The 18,662-nt window shown below is 34.8% G+C and overlaps 1 protein-coding gene across 2 annotated transcripts; it reads left to right on the top strand.

Moving 5' to 3' along the window:
* Nucleotides 1-815: 815 nt before the first annotated feature.
* Nucleotides 816-9,441, top strand: LOC139872544 (cysteine-rich receptor-like protein kinase 43). Of its 2 annotated transcripts, none has more exons than XM_071860436.1 (6): nucleotides 816-1,049; nucleotides 1,186-1,313; nucleotides 7,274-7,481; nucleotides 7,587-7,821; nucleotides 8,565-8,715; nucleotides 8,833-9,441. In XM_071860436.1, exons 1-6 carry the CDS (start codon nucleotides 989-991, stop codon nucleotides 9,277-9,279), a joined length of 1,230 nt encoding a protein of 409 aa, XP_071716537.1. In that variant the 5' UTR covers nucleotides 816-988; the 3' UTR covers nucleotides 9,280-9,441. The 2 variants fall into 2 exon arrangements, with proteins under 2 accessions (XP_071716537.1, XP_071716536.1); XM_071860435.1 differs by having other exon boundaries at nucleotides 817-1,049; nucleotides 1,183-1,313.
* The last annotated feature ends 9,221 nt before the right edge of the window (nucleotides 9,442-18,662 follow it).

Genomic DNA, 18,662 nt, shown 5'->3' with positions numbered 1-18,662 from the left:
TGCTAAACACTATTATCTAAATTTTTAGGTTTTAAAGACAAAATAAGTAAAATATCACAATCAAATCGCAATTCGAAACGCCATCTAATATAGTTACCATTAGGGATGGCAATAGATCGGATATGGATCGAGTGGTGTCGTATCCATATCCATATCAATTTAGTTTTTGTTCATCCATATCCATATCCATTTAATTTTAGTTCATCCATCCATATCCATATCCATTGGATTAAGCGGGTTAATGGATATCCGTTGGATATTCAAAAACTGTTATAATATTTTCGAATATCTACAAAAACGTGTACTTTTTTGTCGAAAATAAAACACAATTTGTTGAATTTACCATTAAACATAGATTATGACAAATTAAATGTGTAATTTGTATGTTTATCTTGTTAGATATAGGTGTTTTATTATAAAATATCATAGTTAATTTATTATATGGTTGAAAGCAAAATGTATGTGTAACAATAAATGCATTTATTATATATCTATATTTATGTATTAATATATGTATTTCGGGTTTTAATGGATATATCCATGGATGATACTTTTTCATCCATATCCATATCCATATTCATATTCATTTAAGTTTATCCATATCCGTATCCATATTCATTTAAGTTCATCCATATCGATTAAAATCGGATGGATAGGGTGAATATCCACCGAATCAGGTGACCATTGACATCCCTAGTTACCATTAATGTTTTGATACCCGATTAATAAAGAGTCCAAGTTGTTGCAAACTAATATTGAAAAAGTCTTGTACGTTGAAGGATCTTGTTTAATTATATTTAATTTAATTGTCAAATTCCTGACACTCTTAACTTCTAAAAAGGTAGCTGGCATTCTTGTTTGTGGTCAATCGTCAAATTTCATCATCTTTAAAGATCAAATCAATTACACCTTTAATTTTTTTGTTCATTTTTTTCTTCTTCTTAATTCATGGAGTCATATTCAAGTTAGATATTTTAGGATAAACAGCATGATCAAATTTAAAAACTTTTTTGGTGAGCTCATAAAACCCTGCAACTCTAGTCGCACAGGTAATATAATCTTTATTTAATACCCATTTGAAAATAGCATCAAAGTTTACATTTTTATGTGTTTATGAAATTCATCTTTTAGCTACTTGGTGTCTTTATAGCTAATTGCTATGGGTTTTGCAATTGATTTCAGAAGGTAAAGATCTGGCGGCAACTGATGTTGTTCCTCAAGAACAGAAGATATTTACATTTCAATCCATAATTAATGCTACAAAAAATTTTGAAATTAAGCTTGGTCAAGGAGGTTTTGGTCCTGTTTACAAGGTTTGATTATTATTACTAATTATTATCTCTATTTTCTGATCCTTATGTTTTGTGATGGTGTGTATCTTTACTTACTGTATCGAATTGTGTGTTTGTGAATTTCAAATTCAACTTCAATTAATGATTAATGATAATATTAATATTAATATCAATTAATTAATATTGGTTTATGAGTCGAGACGGTCATTATAACGAAACGGGTAAACGGAGATGGTTTTTTATCATTTAGAGTTTCAGGCTATAGCAATGATGATGAAATGACCAATATTTAACCTTCAATTATCAAAGTGAATAAGAAGTTTTATCCAGTTGATGTTGGGTTTTGTTATTGGGTTTCCAAATATGAGTAAGTATTAACAAGCCCAAGCCCAACAAAATTAGGCCCATTGCTTGGTTGACTTGGTCAAGCATAGGAGGGCATCTTAAAACATCAAGTTGCAGCTGTTTTCATGATCAAGAGTGCAAGAGAGATCAAGAAAAAGAGTCAAAACCCCAATTCCCGTCTACAGTGACAGCAGGCCAGAAAACCTTCGATCCCCGGAGATCCGACCGTTGAATCTTCACAATTTTTGGACTGTGTCTTCCTGACATCAGTGCCAACATTTTCAACCGTTGAATTCGTCTAATAAGGTCTGTAGGTCGTGTTCTTGCTGCTGGAACAGAGAGCAGATTTTTGGGTGAGATAATTCCTCTTTTGTCTTTTTAGGTTGTTCATATACTTGTTGATTGTTGTAGTTCAAGAGTATGATGATGTTGTATACCTCTATATGATCTAGAGAAGACCTATTGTATTGTTCTCTTTGTTGATGATAGTGGAATTTAAGTGGCTTACGAGTCCCGTGGTTTTTACTCTCGATTTTGAGAGGTTTTCCACGTAAAAAGTCTCGTGTGTATTGTGTGTGCTTGATTATTCGTTATTAGTTTATTTGCTACTGAATTGGGACAGATTTGGGTTGGATTTGATATAGCTTGTTTGTTAGTTTCCTCACGGGCTCATACGGGTCGGGAAATGCTTGTCAAACGGGTTTGTTTCCGCTTTGTAGATTGCCCGTTGTGAATTATTTTCCCATCAAATTGGTATCTAGAGCTAGGTTATTTGATTTGACTTGTGTGAAAGATGGAAGCTAATACAAGTAAAATGATTAGTTTAAATGGTTCAAATTATCATGTTTGGAAAGGTAAAATGGAGGATCTTCTTTATGTGAAAGATTATTATTTGCCTGTTTTTACTGAGGATAAACCTGAGGAAAAATCTGATGCTCAATGGAAAATTTTGCATAGACAAGTATGTGGGTATATTCGGCAGTGGGTTGATGATAATGTTGTGAATCATATTACTGGGGAGACTGATGCTAAAGCCTTATGGAAAAAGCTTGAGCAGTTATATGAACGAAAGACTGGGAATAACAAGTTGTTCTTAATTAAGCAGATGATGGCTTTGAAGTATCATGATGGGACTCCTATTACAGATCACCTAAATGCATATCAGGGTATTATAAATCAGCTTGCAGGTATGGGTATCAAGTTTGAGGATGAGATTCAGGGTCTCTGGTTACTTGGTACATTACCGGACTCTTGGGAGACTTTTAGGACATCTTTGTCCAACTCTGCACCGAATGGTACTATCACCATGGAATTGGCTAAGGGTAGTATTTTGAATGAAGAGATGAGAAGAAAGTCACAAGGTTCCTCTTCACAGTCAGATATCTTGGTCACAGAAACGCGGGGGAGAAGTCATAGTAGAGGTCAGGGTAAAAGAGGCAATCATCGTAGCAGCTCACGCAAAGGCAAATTTGCTAACGTTGAGTGTTATAATTGTCATGAAAAGGGGCACACAAAGTGGTATTGTCCAAAGTTGAAGAATGAGAAGAAAAAGGCATATGACAAGAATAAACAAAAGAAAAGTGATGGTGGTGATGATGATAAGGTTGAAGTTAACGCTATCACAGATGAGTTCTTTGTTTGTATTGATTATGATATGATCAATCTTACTCATGATGACACGAGTTGGATTGTTGATAGTGGTGCTACATGTCATGTTGCAATTTGTAGAGATCACTTCTCATCTTACACTCCAGGTGACTATGGATTTGCTAGGATGGGTAATGCCGGGTTATCAAAGATCGTTGGTATTAGAGATGTTTGTTTGAAATTTGACACGGGAATGGAGTTAGTTTTGCATAATGTAAAACATGTTCCGGATATGAGACTTAATGTTATTTCAACAGGCATTCTTGATGATGATGGTTATTATAACGGTTTTGGTAATGGTATTTGGAAACTAACTCTTGGTTCTATGATAGTGGGAAGAGGCAAGAAAGACTCAAGATTATACATCACGCGTCCGAAGATCATCCAGAACATTGTTAACGCAGTGGACAATGTTGATTCTACTGAGTTGTGGCATAAAAGACTTGGCCACATGAGTGAAAAGGGGATGTCTATCTTGTTCAAGAAGAATGTGTTGTCGGGTGTTAGTGGTATTGATTTGAGTAAGTGTTCTCACTGTTTGGCAGGGAAACAGACCAGAGTTGCGTTTAAGAGTCATTCTCCTTTTCGAATGGAGAACGTACTTGATCTAGTTCATTCGGATGTTTGTGGGCCTATGAAGACTAGGACACTCGGTGGATGTTCCTACTTTGTTACATTCATCGATGATCATTCCAGGAAGGTGTGGGTTTATACCTTAAAGTCAAAGGATCAAGTATTTGAAAAGTTTAAAGAATTTCATACACTAGTTGAAAGGCAAACGGGAAAGAAACTCAAGTGTATTCGGACTGATAATGGCGGTGAATACATTGGTAGATTTGATGCTTACTGTAAGGAGAATGGTATTCGGCATCAAAAGACTCCACCAAAGACACCTCAGTTGAATGGCTTAGCAGAGAGGATGAACAGAACTTTGGTTGAGAGAGTTAGATGTTTGCTTTCACATGCATGGTTGTCCGATTCCTTTTGGGGTGAGGCTTTAAATACGGCAGTTCATATTATTAATCTAACCCCTTGTGTTCCTTTGCGTTTTGATGTTCCTAACAGGGTTTGGAGCGGCAAAGATGTTTCTTACCGCCATTTACGAGTTTTTGGATGTAAAGCTTTTGTTCATGTTCCCAAAGATGAGAGGTCAAAGCTTGATATGAAGACTAAGCCATGTGTATTCCTCGGCTATGGTGAAGATGATTTTGGGTACAGGTTATATGATCCAGTTCAGAAGAAACTCGTACGAAGCCGAGATGTTGTATTTACAGAAGATCAGATGTTAAAAGATGTTGATAAGGCAGATTCAGTTCCTCAACCTAGTGCTGATCTTGTTGATTTGGATCCAGTTACTCCACAACATGTTGGAGATGATGTTCATAATGATGAACATGGTACTGATGATGATTATGCTCCGGAGCAGGTAGAGATTCCAGTACCAGATGTGCCCCCATTTGTCCCACTTAGGCGGTCTACCCGAGACCGTCATCCTTCTGTTAGATATTCTGCTGATGAGTATGTATTAGTTACTGATGGGGGAGAGCCAGAATGTTATTCAGAAGCAATGAAAGATGAGCATAAGAAAGAGTGGGGTGAAGCTATGCAAGATGAGATGAATTCCTTGCATGAGAACAATACTTATGAGCTGGTGAAGTTACCTAAAGGCAAGAGAGCTTTGAGAAACAAATGGGTATTCAAAGTGAAGACAGATGAGCTTACTTCACAACCAAGGTACAAAGCTAGGTTAGTCGTTAAAGGATTCAGCCAGAAAAAGGGTATTGATTTTGATGAGATTTTCTCACCGGTTGTGAAGATGGGATCTATTCGAGTGGTTCTTGGATTAGCTGCTAGTCTTGATCTTGAGGTTGAACAGATGGATGTCAAGACTGCTTTTCTTCACGGTGATTTGGATAAGGAAATCTACATGATGCAACCTGAAGGTTTTCGGGTTAAGGGTAAAGAAAATTATGTTTGTAGACTTCAGAAAAGTTTATATGGGTTGAAGCAAGCACCGAGACAGTGGTATAAGAAGTTTGAGTCGGTTATAGGAAAGCAAGGCTACCGAAAGACAACTTCAGATCATTGTATTTTCTTTCAGAGGTTTGGTGATGATGATTTCATCATATTGTTGTTATACGTTGATGATATGTTGATTGTTGGTAAAAATATTAAAAGAATTGCGCAGTTGAAGCGAGAATTGAGCAAGTCTTTTGCTATGAAAGACTTGGGGCCAGCAAAACAGATTCTTGGCATTCGGATTTCTAGAGATAGAGGTGCTAAGACGTTACATATATCACAAGAGCAATACATTGAAAAGGTGCTAAGTAGATTCAACATGAAGAATGCTAAAGTGGTTAGTTCCCCTCTTACAAACAACTTTAAGCTAACAGAAAGAGATTGTCCTACTTCAAAGGAGGATGTTGAGGAGATGGATATAGTTCCATATGCGTCAGCAGTTGGTAGCTTGATGTATGCTATGGTGTGTACTAGGCCTGATATAGCTCATGCGGTAAGTGTTGTTAGTCGGTTTATGTCAAATCCGGGTAAGAAGCATTGGGAAGCGGTTAAATGGATTATGAGATACTTACGAGGTACTTCAAAGTTAGGTATCACATTCGGAAATGGAGAGCCGATGCTTGTTGGTTATACAGACTCAGATATGGCAGGAAACAAAGATAACATGAAATCCACTTCTGGATATTTGATGACTTTCGCAGGGGGAGCAGTTTCATGGCAATCAAGGTTACAAAAGTGTGTTGCATTGTCTACGACCGAGGCTGAATATATGGCAGCAACAGAAGCGTGCAAAGAACTATTGTGGATGAAAAGGTTTCTACAAGACCTTGGGTTTAAGCAATCACGATATGTGGTTCTTTGTGATAATGAGAGTGCGATTCATTTGGCTAGAAATTCTATGTATCATAAGTGGACAAAACATATAGATGTGCGGTATCATTGGATTAGAGAACGTCTTGAAGATGGTTCGTTTGAACTTGATAAAGTTCACACCGATGATAATGGTTCCGACATGTTCACAAAGGCTTTAGCAAGTGAGAAGCTCAAGGTATGTTGCTCGATCGCCGGGATGGCGATTCCTTCCTCATAATTGGAAAGGGGGAGATTTGTTGGGTTTTGTTATTGGGTTTCCAAATATGAGTAAGTATTAACAAGCCCAAGCCCAACAAAATTAGGCCCATTGCTTGGTTGACTTGGTCAAGCATAGGAGGGCATCTTAAAACATCAAGTTGCAGCTGTTTTCATGATCAAGAGTGCAAGAGAGATCAAGAAAAAGAGTCAAAACCCCAATTCCCGTCTACAGTGACAGCAGGCCAGAAAACCTTCGATCCCCGGAGATCCGACCGTTGAATCTTCACAATTTTTGGACTGTGTCTTCCTGACATCAGTGCCAACATTTTCAACCGTTGAATTCGTCTAATAAGGTCTGTAGGTCGTGTTCTTGCTGCTGGAACAGAGAGCAGATTTTTGGGTGAGATAATTCCTCTTTTGTCTTTTTAGGTTGTTCATATACTTGTTGATTGTTGTAGTTCAAGAGTATGATGATGTTGTATACTCTATATGATCTAGAGAAGACCTATTGTATTGTTCTCTTTGTTGATGATAGTGGAATTTAAGTGGCTTACGAGTCCCGTGGTTTTTACTCTCGATTTTGAGAGGTTTTCCACGTAAAAAGTCTCGTGTGTATTGTGTGTGCTTGATTATTCGTTATTAGTTTATTTGCTACTGAATTGGGACAGATTTGGGTTGGATTTGATATAGCTTGTTTGTTAGTTTCCTCACGGGTTCATACGGGTCGGGAAATGCTTGTCAAACGGGTTTGTTTCCGCTTTGTAGATTGCCCGTTGTGAATTATTTTCCCATCAGTTGACTTGCATAACTTAAAAAGTCAATATTTCATGATGATGAAATGACCAATATTTGAGAATTATATGTATAATTGAAATGAAATGGGCACTTTGTAATTGTAGGGAAAGTTGGATGATGGCAGGGAGATTGCTGTTAAGAAGTTATCAGAGACTTCAAAGCAAGGAAAAAGGGAATTCAGTAATGAAGCCAAATTATTAGCGTGCATACAACATCGTAACGTTGTGAGCTTGTTTGGTTATTGTGCATTCCCTGAGAAGGTTTTGGTATATGAATACGTACATAACGAGAGCCTCGACAAGCTTCTTTTTAGTATGTTCCCTAACTCATAATTTTTTTTTTGTTATTATATCCGTTGGTGCTGTTTCATTAGTAGCTATAGCAATGATGTTTTTTTACTTTATCCTAATTTGTTAGAATCTGCAAAGCGGGATGTATTGGACTGGAAGAAGAGATATTCAATAATAGTTGGTGTTGCACAAGGGCTGCTTTATCTTCATGAAGACTCACACGAGCGCATCATTCACAGAGATATAAAAGCCAGCAATATCTTATTAGACAAAAAATGGAGACCCAAAATTGCTGATTTTGGCATGGCTAGGCTCTATCCTGAAGATAAAACTCATGTTAACACCCGTGTAGCTGGTACCAAGTACGTTTTCACTAAACTTATGTTTCTATTCCTTCAAACCAATAACTACAAACAAGTTAATTATTAGACATTTTAGCAAATATATTCATCAAAACATAAACCGTTACAAGAAGTCGTCTTATGTTCAGCAACTAGTTAAATTAAAGGGACATAAACGCTCATAGGATTACTTGGTTAGGTCGCATACATCTTAGTAAAATACGCGTCCTCCCTGGTAACCTGAGAGAAAACCTCATCCGTTTAGCCGTATGCATCAAAACATACTCCAAACAAGTTAATACCTTTTAGAAAATATATGCATCAAAACATAAACAATCACAAAATAGTCTAGTAGTTACGATTTTCTATATGTGCTAACGTGCTAGGCTATATCAAATATGAATGCTCTTTTTATAAAAAAAAACATAATAAAATAAAAAACTTAAAAAAAAAAACTTATCAAAAAGATAGTCTAGTAGTGCGCAACATCATATCCTCACGAGAAGTCTTAGGTTCAAACGTCACTAGCGTTACATCTGGGGTGGCCATTGGTCACATGATAACTTAGTTAGGTCGCATACGTCTGTGTAAAATAATAGCCCTTCCCGGGTGACTTGAACATGGAAAACCTCATCCGTTTACCACATATGTTTAACAGTAAAGGTCAACTTGGGACTTGTGCGCAGTAAAAGACAGTTTTCTCAATTATAGGAGCATATAGCATATGTTTCCTTTGGCCTTTAATTAATCTCTATTACATGCAGTGGGTATATGGCTCCAGAGTATCTGTTGCATGGGAATTTATCAGTGAAGGCTGATGTATATAGTTACGGTGTTGTCGTTTTAGAGCTCATAAGTGGTCAAAAGAATTCTACATTCAATCTCGATCCAGAGTGCGAAAGTCTACTTGATTGGGTAATATTTCATCTTTAATCATATCATTTCTAAGTCAAACTGATTACATTTTTACTTTAATAGTCAAACACAGTAAAAAAAACTCATCGGTAGCTTAAGCCATCGTAATGTTTTCAGGCGTTTAAGCTATATGAGAAGGGAAAAGGGGCAGAAATCGTGGATTCAACGCTAGCCACGCCAGCTGAACCTGATCAGGTGGCAACGTGTACCCAAATTGGGTTACTATGCACCCAATCTGACCCAAAGCTACGACCCACCATGCGCCAGGTGGTCGCAATGCTTTCCAAGAAGTCAGGTTCACTAGATGAACCAACGAAACCCGGATATCAAAACACAAAAAGTCGACCACGTAGACACTCTAGTTCATCGAATACAGAGGGAATTTCGAGCAAGACGAATTCTAGTTCGTCCAAGTATACGACAACAACTACCGATGCGGCTGGTGATTCGCCTAGCACATGGGCTTTTGGTGATTCAACTTCTAACGCTCATCGTAATCATCGTATATCAAGTTTTGAAAGTTCGGTATCGGATCCGTATGGCAAGCGGCCCGTTGAAGGGTAAGAATTGAATTGATTGCTATAGATTAGGTTATTGTATGAATTTTGGTTTTGTACAAATGTGAAGGTAGAGGAAGAAGGGATATGTGCGAGATGCAAATCAGGAGTTTTTTGCTACATCTTTGACTGTCAAAAACATATTATTATTTTAAGTTTTACTTGTACATGGATTTATATTACAAGAGTAGTTTTATGAGCCCGGAAGCGCAAAAATAACCAAGTAATCAATTTTAAGAACATCAATACATGTTTTTTTTTAAAAACTTAATTACACGGATAGTCAGTGGTTTGTCATATCTTGCAACTTTAGTCACTATGATTTTTTTCTTGCAATTTTAGTCACTGTGGTTTTAAAATATTACATGTTTAGTCACTCGCACTAACAGACATTAAGTTAATCTGTTATATGTCAGTCACGTGCTAGTTATGTGAGGGTATTTTGGTCATTTTTCTCCACCTCTTCTCCACCTAAAGGTAACAAACTTAATTTTCCCCTTAACTTTCACACACTAACCAACCTGCAACATTTTTTTCAAACCCATATTTACATTCAAATATAATCAACAACCCTAACAAAAACATTGATTATTGATTAAACTCAAAAAATCAAAAACACAAATAAATACTAAACAAGGTAGCGACAAAGGTGATTATGCAGAACAATCATGTGTTGCTGCCATAATTAAACACAAATCAAAAATACAAAAACCTCTAAACTCGTCATTATATACCAGGAGACATTTAAAAGTATGCACTATTGCTCCTTCACCAGGAGACTTTGAAGTGCTCATGAACATTAACAACATATCTCATTAGAATATCAGCCTTAAATTAGTGACGCAGCCTTCAATAGCTGACATCTACATTAGCATATTACGATACTTGAAACCGCAATGCCAATAGTACGTAACAGAAACATCTAACTAGAAATAAAGTGTTTAAAAATAGATGCTGCCACATATAGTTTAAATAATTGAATGTTTTTGTGTTCAAATGGATGCTTCCATATCAATTGAATTTATATGGACCTTGTATCAACAACTCCCTTTGATCACTAAGCATTTCTTCATTGACAGATTATCGATCCTATCATATTCTAAAATTTTCAAACACTTGCTTAACACTCTCTACTGCTTATAATTTTTCGGCCTTAATCAAAATGACCATTATTACATCTAAATATCTAGTGCATTCAAATGTCCCAACCAAAAACTCCAAATATTATACTAAATGCTAACGACATGATCCTCAAAATTAACACATATTATACTTCTTTTGTTACATATACCAAGTAAAATGTTAACTATAAATTGAGCAATTAAATTGGATGGCCTTCACTATTATAGTTGCTTACTTACTATAGATTGCATTTCCATATCTACATTATAGTCTTTTAAACTTTCAAGTGTTATGACTTCCATATTGAGCCTTGGCTCCATACAATTTTGTACCAATTGTTTCACATTAAAAAGTTAAAATTATAACTAGGGAGACAGTTTTATTATTATTATTATTATAAAACAACTCAACAATATGAATAGAGAGCAATATTAGAGCTTGTGTGCACTCAAAATAGATTTTAAGCAACTCTCTTAACATCTGTGATGCCCGTACAAAACCATCGAGTACGAATCATCAACAACAGGATCATTACAAGGTCAAATACTATATGCTGTTTCAAAGTACGTTTGCATTCATAAAAGGATGACGTCTTAACCAATCATCAAATGTTTAACAACCAAAAGTATGCTTCTACGAATAGCAAGCATAAGTAATAGTACGTGACCCATAAATCGTTACAATACATCGTTTCAAAAGTAATAAAGTTTGAATGCAAGATAAAATGTTTCATGCGGTGACATCTCTAGTAAGTACAGCGGAATTCTACAAGGCATGACTAGTACAGCAGAAGCAAGCAAACCTTAAGCACCTGAGAAAAACATGCTTAAAAACGTCAACAAAAAGGTTGATGAGCTATAGTTTAAGTATAACAGTAATGTAAGGTAGGCCACGAGATTTCAGTGTTTCAACAGCGTTTCAAAACAGTATGAAAAGTATATGTATAACCGTGGGCACTTGGTAACTAACTTAACGTTTATCACCCCCTAAAAGTACACTTGGCGAGTGCGTATGTTTACGAAGTATTAAACACCCGTTAAATGCTAGCGCTACTAGCCCGAGTGGGGATGTCAAACCCTATGGATCCATATCTAAGATTCGCGTTCACCGGTTCAAAGACCAATGACTAAACGTTACCGAGCTAAGGGGAAAGTTTATGCCGTTGTATAACCCACACATATATAAAGTTTAAGTACTCGTGCCTAGTATGTAAAATGTAAAATGCGCATGTATTCTCAGTTCTCAAAATAGTTAAAGTAAAAAGGGATGCTATAACTCACAGTGGAAAGTAGTAAAAGTCGATACGCGGGTATAGTAATGTCACGACCCGGAAATTTCCGACTAATTTTAAATGAAACTCTCGATACGATTTAATATTCTTGACACGATAAGAGAAATCTGTTAGGTTGAGTCTCAAAAATTTTGAACTGTTTCATACCTCGACCAGTTTCGACGATTCACGAACCATTATTTGTTAATAAATGTGTATATATATACATATAAATATAAATATTTAAATATATGTATATATAATAACTTAAAATAATGATTTATTGATTGTATTACTCGTTTGACGTTTCGATTATTATTTAGAGAAGTTTAATTCGAACTTATATGATTTTAAAATAAACGATGATCCGAAAGTGAGTAATATAAATTTTAGGCTTATTAAAAATGTATTTACGAACTATTTGTTAAATTTTAGAAATTTTTTTTATATTTTACCTGGGGTCGAGTGCAGACAGTTGATTAAATTTTTATTTAGTATTTTAAACAATCAATGACTGTTTTTATGATCAAATTAAATGATGTTACTTAATATAAAAATTTAGGATTTTTCTGTGTACTTTTATCCGTCATTGATGAACAACGGAGTACGAAATAATCCCCACAAAACTGTCGGTAACATAAAACTAAATTAGATTCACGGGATTTATATTTGTGCACTGTGTTTGTCTTGTTTGTCCCACTATCCCATTATCTATAATATATATATATATATATATATATATATATATATATATATATATATATATATATATATATATATATATATATATATACATATAGTTAGTAAATATACATATAGATGAAGACTAACTCTCCCTCTCTACCTTCTTCTTTCTCTGTGTATTCGTAAACCCCCAAACAAAAACCCACTTCTATTCTGTTTTTCTGTTTCAAACAACTTTTACAACCATTTTTGCATCACCTTTCTCATTTACAAATCACACACCACCCTCGTACATCCTCGAGAACCATCTAACTACTACCACTCTCCATCGTAACCGCCATCATCAACTTGAAATCATCGCCACTTTAAAACACCACCCACAACCACCTTTCATCACCAGATTATCACCCTTGCTATAACCCATTACCACCAAAATTATATGTTGTTGCTATCTGTTCCCTGTTTTATTATTAACAGAGACCCAAAACCCAGCTTAAAACGTCACCATTACAACACTTAACAACGCTCTATTATTGCTACTGGTGCTCACTGTTGTTGTCACTACTATCCGGTTTCTCAACATACACAAACACAATCATTTTATATCCATTTACTGCTACTTCACAGCTCGATTTTGCTGTTCTGGTTTCTGTTATCAGTCCGCAGAAAAAACCACCGTTTAACCATCGACAACTGCAACATCGAGGAAGACTATCTTATCTGTTACTTGTTCTTATTCGATCAAATCTAACCCAAACCATTTTTATCTACATAACCGCTGCTACTACTATGTTATGTTTATATTTGAATTCGAAAATCACCATCATGAACCTTCAACCTTCACTAATTCATTCACCTTCGTGACACACATATAGGAACCACCACCCGATACTACCCCATCGAACAAACCCATACCCACTTGCATTATTACCTTACAAACTCACTCCACCATGAACCCATATTGTCATCACTACCATCGAAACCCATATTATCACCTTTTTGAGCATCACCAACGATCACTCACTGCTGCATATTTCGTTGTTCCATGTTTCTAATCAAACGGTAACCTGCTGATGCACCTTTCTGTATCCTAATAGCATTTTTTTTTCTGCCTCCTATTCCTTACTGCTACAACACATAAATAAGTGAGAATGATAGTGGAGATATTTAGTGATAAAGGCGATTGATGTTACAACTTATTATTATTATTTTTTTTAGTCAACAATCACCAGGGAGATAACCCCACAAAACACTGCTGTTAATTATTTTATTTTTATCGAGACATTTGATAAATTGATAAGGGAGGCAGGATTAATGACGTTTTCATGGAATCTTAGGTTCCATGTACAGCAACATATTTATGTTAAATTATTGGGCCATAGATGATAATTTAAGTCCAATAACCCTTAAATGAATAACACTTGGGCTATGTAGACTATAATGTTGGGTTTAGTTGATGGGCCGAACAATAAATAGAAAAAGAAGTATTGGGTGTGCCTTTTGAATATGAACTATCTCTGGGTGAGACAACAACCAGAGTCGTAGCATTGTGACAAGAAAATTCGATGGCTTGTTTTGACTATGAAGGTGACGATGATAGACATAGTATAGCGATGATGAGCATGGTTAAGATGATAATTATACTCGACCTAAATGATGAAGTGTTGATGATAATGATGTTAAGGTATACATGATACGAAAATAAGATGATGATATTGAAAATAATGATTTGAAGAAGATGATTTTGAGGAAGATGATAAACAATTCGAATATATTAAATAATTAAAACCGAGGGATGTTACAAGAAATTAACAAATGGTTCAATGGTTTGGGGGAAAAAGGGGTGAGCGAGGGGTCGTGAGTTTGATCCCAGGCAGTGACATTTATTTTTAGCTTGTTTCCCTAAAGGTAGTTTTAATGTTATTTTTATTAGATTATTATTATTATTATTATTATTATTATTATTATTATTATTATTATTATTATTATTATTATTATTATTATTATTATTATTATTATTATTATTATTATTATTATTATTATTATTATTATCATTTTTATTATTACTAGTATCATTATTATTTTTATAAAAAAAACTATATTATTATTAATATCCGTATCACTATTATTATAATTACAATAAAAATTAATTATATAAAAATATAATTAATAAAACTATATTAATATTTTATAATTTTTTTTTATAAATATATTTAAGTTAATAATGAAACACATGAATTATTTAAAATATCAATTATAACACTAATAATAATATATTTAAATTTGTTCGTTTACAACGTGTTAATATATATATAAATGATATAGGTTCGTGAATTCGAGGCCAACCTTACACTTGTTCAATGATGTTATATGTATTTTTACTACAAAATACAGTATGGTGAGTATCATTTACCCTTTTTACTCTTTACGTTTTTGGGCTGAGAATACATGCAAATGCTTTATTAACTGTTTTACAATATTCATATGCGTGAGTTTCATTTGCTCCCTTTTTAATTGCTTTTGCAATATATATTTTTGGGCTGAGAATACATGCGCGGCTTTTATAAATGTTTACGAAATAGACACAAGTACTTAAAATACATTCTACGTTGAGTTGTACCACTTGCATACTTCCCTGTAGCTTGGTAACTACTATTTACATGGGTATTGTAAACGCGAATCCTGTTGATAGATCTATCGGGCCTGACAACCCCAACCGGGCTGGACGACCAGCATTCAACGGTTGCACAGTACTTCGTTTCGTTACTACACTTGGTACGGTGTAGGGAGATTTCATAATAAAGGGAATATGCGACATTGATTAAATGTTAAGTATGGTTACCAAGTGCTCAACCACTTAGAACGCTTTACATATACTTGCGAGTGTATTACGTTTATGAATATGAAATCTTGTGGTCTATTAATATATTGAAATTATTGTTATGATAAACCTATGAACTCACCAACCTTTTGGTTGACACTTTTAAGCATGTTTATTCTCAGGTACGAATTAAGTCTTCCGCTGTGCATTAGCTCATTTTAAGGACATTACTTGGAGTCGATCATCGCAATGGGACCAAATGTTGATGACTTCGTCCAGATGGATAAGGACGGGTCGTTTCAGGTGGTATCAGAGCGTTGGTCCTAGTGAACCAGGTCTTGCATTAGTGAGTCTAACTAATAGTTGTTAGGATGCATTAGCAAGTCTGGACTTCGACCTTAGCTGCATATTATAAGTATTGTATATCATTCCCAGTGGAAAATTTCCTGCTAATCATTCCTAAGTCTAGACACGACTTCCTGCACTTAATTGATAGATAGTGTACAGATAAATTCATATCTTAGCGTATCTGCTAAGTCATATCTTAGCGTATCTGTTACTGTAGACTTTATCTGACACGTTTCCTTATTTTTCTTCGTAATCTACGGGATCTTCTGTACTATGTATAGGTATTCTATATAATTAGAATATCATCCGATATCCGAAAATCATTTCATATCGGAAAAAAAAATCTTTTATTTAATCGTACGCAATGGAACTCACACTAGTTTAAGTCCCTCGGATTCCGATATGGAGTCCCACTCCAGCCCCAGAAGCAGCGTCACCAGAATGAATCAATCAATCAGCCATCCCCAATTCATCGGATGGGTTCGTAGTCGACTTAACCAGTGGAGACAAGAAGAAGGCGATCCTTTCCAACCACCAACCTGCACCCTCGGCAAAGAACCTGAAACACTTACCAGTAAACCTAACCGAAACACCATTTCTCACCCTCATTTCCAGGATAGCTCGCAACGAATACATAATCTCTACAATTCTAAACCTTATTCATCCGCTCGTTCCGACCGACAATCATCCCGGAATAATAGAAGAAGTCAATGAACTTCGCGCTCGAGTAATCAATTGGGAGAATATGGTGCAAAATTTACCAGCTTCAACAACATCACTGGCACCAACAGTACCATCAGTAATAGCACCAGTACCATCAACAATCCATGCCTCACTATCTCATTCTGTATCTCGAGCATAATCTTCGTTTTACACCTTGTTCTACATCGATTAATTTTCGTTCTACGAATCGTTCTAAATCATTTATCTTCACGGAACATGGCGATTATGTAATCACTAATATTTCAGAGATTATATATTCTAGTTCTAACAATAAATAAAATGAGTTTAATATCATATTGACTCATTAAATCCATGATTACATCTGAAGAAAATATATATGTATATATAATTTTCATAAAGATTGTAATTAAAAATTCTTTCGTACAAACTATTAATGATGAAAATATTTTAACGGGTAGGTAATACCCGAGAAATATTTAGATTTCACATTAATAAGTTGCACTGTACATTCTTCGAATCTGAATCAACGGTCATTTACTATCCTATGTACATCCACAAATATACGTATCAGTTCACCGCAGGAAAACCATTTTCATTCAATTTCATACTTGGATTTTGATCTATCAGAATTCAACAAGTGGCATAATGAAGAAAACACTGGACAAAATAAAACTTGTTAGAAACAAACAAATTAACTATGAGAAAGATGTTGTTAAGAATCCACGCTAACTGTTCCTAGCTAATTGTTCATAGCTAACTGATTACATTTTATTTATCGCAATTTATTTATCGCAATTTACATTCTCGCAATTTTACTTATCGTCATTTAATTTCTGTTATTTACTTTACGCACTTTATTTATCGTCATTTAATTTCTGTTATTTATTTTTACGCACTTTAAATATCGGGACACGTATACAAGGTTTTGACATATCATATCGACGCATCTATATATATTATTTAGAATAACCATAAACACTCTATATGCAGTAATGCGGGAGTTAGCTATACAGGGTTGAGGTTGATTCTACAATAATATATATAGTTTGAGTTGTGATCGAGTCTGAGACGTATACGGGTCACGAAACGTATTAATTAATTCGAATATTATATATTAAACTATATATGAATTATTGGACTGTTAACTGTAGACTAATAATGTCGGACAATTAAAATGAATTAAAATATTGATTATAACATATGAAACTAAACATTTCTTCAAGTTTGCCACTTGATCTCATTTTAAACCTCATTTGTATCTTGACAATTACAATCTGCGTTCAAACCTTTCATAATTCTTGAAAACATTTCAATCGAGAGGATGAACCAATCGCACTTCATCTACGGAAGAAAAGATTGATACATATAGTCATGCACCTGAAAACACTCGAAATCTGAGTAAACGTTTAACACATATACGTGCTAATTCCTTTAGCGTTGTTATTACCCAAAATAACTTTACAATCCCTTTTCAAAGTAGCAAATTTTGTCACAGCTTCAGCAAGACAATTTTGACTTTTCGTTTGAAACAACCTTATTATAACTTTGATATATATGCGTGCTCTTTTATTGTTACCAAGAAACCTTTTATATTCTACAATATTACCAACAGATGTACCAGCAACCTCGTTGTTCCTCGGCTTAAATCTCTCCGACAAGTCACAATATTTATCTATTGAAGTTTTATCATGTATTCGTCGACATCTTGTATCGATAGTTGCCATACCAAATACCGGGAAGCATTAATCATTAATTCCCGAATTTTGCAGTGTTCCTACGTCAACAGTTATATATCTATATATAACGTATATTTTCTGGACCGATGAATTTCAATTCAGAATCTCTGAATTTCCTGAAAAACCCTCTAGCTTACGAATCAGATCTCTGAGTTCTAAAAATGCTGATGAAGCAGCAAAAGTTGAAGATGGTCTTAATGGCCAAAAGTTTGATGATAAAGAATGGAGTGTTGGAAACACTCAATAGGAAATTGGTACTGAAAAACGAATTGAGCAAACCATGAAGGAGACCGTGGACAAATCACAAAGAGTAAACATGTACTTAACGACTCCAGACGATTCAGTACATGACGAAATCTCCAGCGAATATCTTGTTTCCTACTTATTTCAATTCTTTGCAGAAAAAGTTTCTGCATCACCCTTTAATTTCAGGTACTTTAAGAAATCCTAAGATATCATCGTATCTTGCGTTATAAATATCTTCGATTTTTCTGAGAATATTTTCATAAATATTCTTGTCCAAAATTATCTACCTCTTTATATTTCTGAATTCCATTATATTGGAAACTTCTGTAAAGTCTAAGTATAAATTATGAATGAATTGTGAAGAAGTGTTGGGAACTGAAACATGAGTTAGTATAATATAATGCGCTTGGCCAACGTAATTATATTACAGTAAGTCATGTTAAATTTCTAATGTAACGTGATGATGGTTCACAGATCAT

Source organism: Rutidosis leptorrhynchoides, chromosome 10, assembly GCF_046630445.1.
Source record: "Rutidosis leptorrhynchoides isolate AG116_Rl617_1_P2 chromosome 10, CSIRO_AGI_Rlap_v1, whole genome shotgun sequence".
Taxonomy (NCBI): Eukaryota; Viridiplantae; Streptophyta; class Magnoliopsida; order Asterales; family Asteraceae; genus Rutidosis; species Rutidosis leptorrhynchoides.
Note: the sequence above shows the minus strand (reverse complement) of the source record. Positions and strands in the feature narration are given on the sequence as shown.